At 55.8% G+C, this 6,509-nt stretch overlaps 1 protein-coding gene across 1 annotated transcript; it reads right to left on the bottom strand.

The window, feature by feature from the left end:
• Positions 1–891: 891 nt before the first annotated feature.
• RBM15B (RNA binding motif protein 15B) lies at positions 892–6,235 on the bottom strand. Its single transcript, XM_075831955.1, has one exon. The coding sequence runs from the start codon at positions 6,218–6,220 to the stop codon at positions 3,890–3,892; it is 2,331 nt and encodes a 776-aa protein (XP_075688070.1). The 5' UTR covers positions 6,221–6,235; the 3' UTR covers positions 892–3,889.
• Between the last annotated feature and the right edge of the window lie 274 nt (positions 6,236–6,509).

Raw genomic sequence — 6,509 nt, 5'->3', positions numbered from 1 at the left:
AACCGTACATGTTCTATCGTTTGCGTTTTACGGGCCGTGCTCCCATACTTTATATGGGAGCACGGGCCAAAAACGCGGGATACAGCCAGCCGTGCCCGCAATTGCTGGCCGTGATTATGGGCACAGCCGTGTGTATGAGGCCTAAGTTACAACGTCTTATACTCCAGTCACATCCAGAGCTGCATTTAGTCGTCACAACTCAGTGATAGAGATAAGCTCACGAGTAACGTCAACTGAAGGCAGACAAACAACGAGCATCAATCCGGTCTTTTTTAAGCATTGTGAACCCGGCTAAATGCAGCTTTGGATGTGACTGGAGTATAAGACATTGTAATACTGACACACTGTAATGTGTAGATGTGAATTGTAATATACACTGATAATTGGGATTCCCTATACACATTGTAGCATGGATGGGCACTACAGGCAGTTTAAAGGGCCAGTGCAGGATCATGTAATTGAAGCATTCTCAACTTATCTGCTTGCTGTTAGTGAATGGAAATATTGCCAGACCTAGTTCTCACACAGCTGACTACAATAGCTTGTTACATTGCATCAGTGCAGCTGCTGTATTTAGTCCCTAGAGCATTACCTAGTGATACATTGTAACAAACCCTCAGCTGCGAGAAGAATTGGGTCAGGATGGGGTTTGTAAAAAAAAAAACACAAAAACGTTCCCATTCATCCATTAAAAAGTTGCAGAACATTTTATGCACTGGCCCTTTAACAGTCTGGCACCGGTTCCTTTAGATGCAGGCGCTGTGCCAGCCGCCATGCAGATCTCTGCCCCCCTCATCTCCCTCCGTCTCTGCTGCTATAACTTGTGACGGCAGCGGCAGATAATTGATGCGAGATGAGCGGGTCACGTGATTGATGAACGGACACACAGGACACGTTGGAGAGGAGCATTTAATATATTTGGAGGCGTCTGCTCTATACGAGTAAGTGCTCAATACAAACAGGCCTGGTAACTGTAGTCTGCAACACGACATGGGAATCACAGAGTAAGAGATCAGTCCTGGACGTGCCTCCGCCCCGCGCTACTGGACAAGACCAACGGAGGCGCTCACACAAACTAGGGCATGCGGCCGCATAAACCACATCGCTGCCCTGCGGGGGCTCAAATAAAAAACTAAAAAAAAACAGTGTAAATCCACCGGGGGGGAGGGGCGCTATCTGAAGTCACCCCCCACCAAAGAAACATCCGCTGCCCTATCCACAGTCTAATGCCAGGAACATGGGACCCATTCTAGAAGATATTCAAGTGATACGCAACATGGCGGAAAGGTGGGGGAGACATGTGCCATCTACTAGTCAGATACAGAGGCCGCACTGATGTAGATGTCACTTTAAGGCTGTGGATGATCTGGTTTCGGCCTGTTCATAGTCTGGGACGGGGGGCGAGGACTACAAGCAATAATTTACCGAATGATTTACCGAATGCTGCCCCCCCCCCCCCGTGTGTCTTTGAGATGATATTTTTAGGGGTAACCATGGTACAAGGGTAATGATGAGATCAGTACAGCAGGCAGCATTTGGGGGGTTCCTGACCTCACTCGCCCTGATCCATACATTATACCTCCCCTAGAGGGCAGCACAGCTGTGAATAGGACCGGGGGAGGGGGGACACAACTGCAGAGAAATATCACAAAAGAAAAGCCTGCAGATGTAGTGTTGTAACAGTGTATCAGTGCAGCAATGTTTATTGGCCGTCCTTTCTTACCACTGGTTTTATACCCCCCCATAATGGAAACTAGGGGCCGATCTAACTTCACTCAGATACCCGAGAGCCAAGACGTAGAGGAGACAGCTGCCATGTGTACAGGGGGCTTCAGAGTTTATAGGGGGTTTCATAGGGATATCAGGTACTGGACTTGTCTGCACCCCACTTTTTATAGATGGAATATGTAAAATATCCCCCCCCCCAGAAACGCTTTAAAATTAACCCAATGCCCTGATTAGGACTCCTCCCCCAGTTTTAAGCCCCACCCCCTGCGGTCACATGACAAATGATCACACATGAAACGTGTCCATTCTGGGAGATTTACTAATCACATTCAAGACCCGTCCGGCTGCTCACAGAAAAACAACATGAGCCATTCACACTGCGGCTGCTGAACTACAAGTCCCAGAAAGCAAAGCGAGCATCATGGGACTTGTAGTGCTGGGAGACACGAAGCAGCTCCGCAGGACATCCCTCCCCATCAGCTGGTGTCAGGACTAACAAGTCAGAAGCTCCGTGTGGTGACAGAAATGACGGAGAACTGGTGGCACAGATACCCGTCCTGCCCGCTTGTGACCCCTGAATCAATAGTGCATGATCTAATCTGAGGGGGGCCTGGATCAGAACCCCAAAACAGGAGGCAAAATAAATAAGGGACAATTCACCTCCCTGCACAGCGCTGTGTAACGACCAGAGGGGTCCCCGGGACTATAGGGATACAGGGAGAAGAGCAACAACGTGCTGCTGCGGAATTGATTGCTCATGCCTGCTCTGCATGGACGTCTACAGACCACATAAAACAGCCCAGACATGACTAATCAATCCTGAAGGAAGTTCAGGAAACAATGAGTCTCCCTGGGGTCAGCTGTAGAGACAATCTTAGGGGTTGTTCCTCAAAAAGAGGGGGATCGGTATCCGAGCACAACCTTCCCTTACTTCAGAATGTCATCGGGTCTGAACCCCAATATCCCTGTTGCTGTATCCTATAATCCGGGGGATCCCCTTTAAACACGGATAGGACGCAGGTTCCCTCCCTGGGCTAGTGGACTCAGAGGGTACGTGATCCCCCTCCCCTACCAACCGGGACGAGCGGAGCAGGTGACAGAATGGAAAAATCATTAATAGCGACAAACAGCAGAACGGATCCGGGGATAAGATCCTGGCCACAGCGACAAGATGGCGGTAGTCGTATATAAGAGCGTCCACACACAGCGCTCCGTCTCTATTACTCTGCCGCTATTTGCATAACTTACTCAGGATCGTTTTTCACCGGACGCCTCATACCCAAATCAGCGCAGACACGAAGAATAGCAGGTGTCCACCGCCCCCGCCGGACCGTGTCACTTCTATACAGCGCCGTTTCCTGAGACTAAACCCTCACACGTCCCGCGTAACCGTTAACGTTGGCCACACGGCGACTTATATGAAGACAAGAAACCTGAGGCACGTTCACGCCGGGAGTCCGACCGTCCTACAGAGAGTGGTTTACTTCTAGGGCCTGGCAGTGATTGGGTTAATAGTGATTGTAGCTACAGGTACCCGGGCGGCGCGGTCTCAGGGCGCGTCTTGTATGAAGCCTAATTAGGAGATAACGAGCGGCTGCGATCCCCGGAGGCTTCTACTGGTTATAAACAGGGAGACTGCGAGCAGCTAATAAGAGCCCAGGGGGGTCCGCTCCCCTCCCCCGCACAAACCCGCGTCACGTAGACAATAAGGCACTCAGGGGACCCCCACTACCCAAGACTCCAGAACACACAAACCTAAAAATAGCCCCCCAAGAAACCAATAATATACCCCCCAAATCTGAAAACAAACAACTGGTGAGGGGCCCCGGGGAAGAACTGGGGAGCTGAAAACACCAGAAGGGGTAAAAGTAACGAGAATAAAAAGGACAAAATCAATCATCATCATCATCTGTCCAGCAGCAACGACTGGGAGAGTTCAGTTCATATAAAACATGGACCTGACGTGACGGCTGCTCTGCCCGCCACCCATATATACACGGCAGATACTCGCCCAGAACCCCGTAAATGCTGGAGGGTCCCGGCACTGCGCAATGATCTGCAGAGAGGACGGCACCAGCATTTAAGGGGTTAATGCAACAACCATGACCCTTGTAACAGAGGGGGGTGACCTGGGGGGCAGTGGTCCTGCTGGGGGAGGGGGTCAGGCATTGTCTTTCACCAGCACAATAATCATGTTCTCCTCTAGTTTGCCCACAACTCGCTGGGCGCTCTGCTGGTACAGCTGGTGGAAGTCACAGGGGGGGAAGGCGTAGAGCATGCCACTGGGGTCCCTGCCTTTGCCGCTCGCCCCCACAGGGAGGCTGATAACCCCGGCCGCCTGCTTTTGTTTTAGGTAGGAGACCAAGTTCCTGAGCAGGCGGCGCTGTAATCCGGGCTCCCCGGGCAACACCCCTTCGTTCTGAGGGGCCTGGATGGCAACAAGTACAGCATAGCCTCCTGTGGTGCCCTGTCTCACCCGGCGGGTCACCTCCTCAAGTTTGGGCTGATCGAGCCGAAGTCTCTGAGCAATTTTGAGCTGTGCCAGGCTGCCGGCTCCCGGGGCAGTGCGGTCTCTGAGAAGGGCAGCGGGCACATCGCGGTCACCTTCCAAGAAGTGAAGGTAGGTAGGAAAACAGCTGTTCTTCAGCACCAGGTGACCACACCAGACCGGCGGCAGCGTCCGTCCCTTCTCCAGCACCGGGGAGGATGGTCTCTCTGCAGGGGGTTCCGGGGGTCTGGGGTGGTGATTCCTCCTGGGCTGGGGCAGGTCAGGAGTTGGGGGGCGGGGCTTGTCCTGTGCTGGGGTGCGGTGGTTGTGGGGCGGTGATGGAGGGGTGCTGGGTTCTCGGTCAGACAGGTCCCTCCTGGGACGGTCAGGGCTGCGCTCTACTCGGGTCCTCCCTCTGTCACCAGACAAACTGCGCCGTCGCCGCCTCTCCTCCCGGTTCTTAGAGCTGACGCTTCCTCCACCGCCTCGGTCTCCGCTGCGGCTGCGCGCTCCCTGCCCAGCGCTGCGCCGCTCTGAGTTCAGCCAGCCCGCCTCCACGAACGGCCGCTCCCGGTCAGAGTACAGAAGGTGCGGAGGGGTCCGGTCTCTGACTCGTAAATCGGGCTCCAGTGCTGCCCGGTGGCGGGTGTAGGCCTCAGACTGTAGAAGTTCAAAAGAGAGAGGCAGTGGGTACGGAGTGGGCTGGATGGGCGTGTAGCGGGAGGCCGCGGCGGCCGCTTCCTCTGGTGTCACCTTTGCAAAGTCCACACGCAGCCGGCGGTCCCCGAGCGGGAATCCCCTCATCTGGGTGCAGGCGGCCTGCGCAGCGTCCAAGCTCTCGTACTGGATGTAAGCGAAGCTGTCGCCCTTCACATAGTCAACGGTGCGGATACTCCCGAAACGGTCAAACTCTCGGGCGAGGGCGGCCAAGGAAGTGTTCGGGCCCAGACCCCCCACCCAGAGCCGCGTGCTGGGGTTGGCTTTGCCATATCCGATTTTCATGGCGTTTCTCCCCAGCAGGCGGCCGCTCATAGCCAGCTTGGCCCTGTGCGCCATGTCAAGGTTCTGGAACTTGAGGAACGCGTAGGCCGCTCCTTGCCCCCGGGCCGGCCGTTTGATGACCACTTCCTCGATGGGGCCGTACTTATCGAAGGCTCTGCGCAGGTCGGCCTCGGACACGCTGTGGTCTAGGTTGCCGATGAACAGGTTGCGGGTGGCGCGGTGGTCGTCCTCAGGGGCCAGCTGCTCGTTGTCGTCGTTGGTGGTGGCCCCCCGGGCCCGCTCCTCGTACAGGCTCTGGTAGTAGGCTTCTGCTGAGGCAGTGGTGCTGCTGGAGGAGCTCAGGGCCGGGGGCAGCAGCAGGTGTCGGGGGGCCGGCAGGGCGGCGCTGCTGAGAGGTAAGGGCCGGCTGGGCTGCTGGGTAAACACGGGCTCCACCCGCAGGGGCCGGTCATACAGCAGGGGCCGCAGCTTGGCGTGTCGTGCTTGTCGGGCCTCTGCCGGCCGCCGGAAGTTGATGTAGGCCACTCGGCCCAGGTCCGGGGTGTGGGACAGTTTGACGCTGATTTCCCCAAAGCGCTGGAAGTGTCGGAAGAGCCAGTCCTCCAGCAGCGGCTCCGGGAGTGCGGAGCCCAGGTTACTGATCAGCAGCGTCTTATACTCCGGGACATCGGCCTGATTGGGGAGGAGCAGTGGCCGGGGAGGAGGATTGTCCCGAGGCCGCCGGGAGGAGGATGAGGAGGCCCCGGCCTGGTTGGGCCTTTCCCGCCTTCCGGAGCTTTTGTGGTGTCCGCTGCCGGCCTCCTCCCTCCGCTCCCGTGCTCGCTTAGCGCGGCCGGGACTGGACTCCCCTCGCTCGCTCTGCCGCTTCATGCTGCTCCCGGACTCGCCGTGCGGAGAAAACGCGCTCACTCTGCGGCCGCCATCTTCCACAATGAGTCGAGAGGGAGAACGCTTGACGTCATCAGGGGGCGCCGAGAACAAGGCGTGGTCCGACATGGTCATGTGACCAGCGCGCCAAGCTCTGCTTCAAATTTGACCTCCGCAAAAGGGCGTGGCCTGTATGACGTCATGACATGAGCACTGCGTCGCTATAGGGACGGCCAGTTGTTCTTATTGGACCTACAGACAACTTATGGCGCACTAGAGGTAATGCTGGGCGGTGTGCGTGGCTCCAACAAAATGGCGGCTATACAGGCTATGTAAAGTCTACCCCTCAGCTCTAGATCACTGGAGCACTGCCATACCTACAAACTTTTAATGAATGGAAAGAATGACAAATTAGGTGACAGCG

Source organism: Rhinoderma darwinii, chromosome 7 (genome assembly GCF_050947455.1).
Source record: "Rhinoderma darwinii isolate aRhiDar2 chromosome 7, aRhiDar2.hap1, whole genome shotgun sequence".
Taxonomy (NCBI): Eukaryota; Metazoa; Chordata; class Amphibia; order Anura; family Rhinodermatidae; genus Rhinoderma; species Rhinoderma darwinii.
The sequence above is the reverse complement of the archived record's forward strand: the minus strand, read 5'-3'. Positions and strand labels throughout refer to the sequence as shown.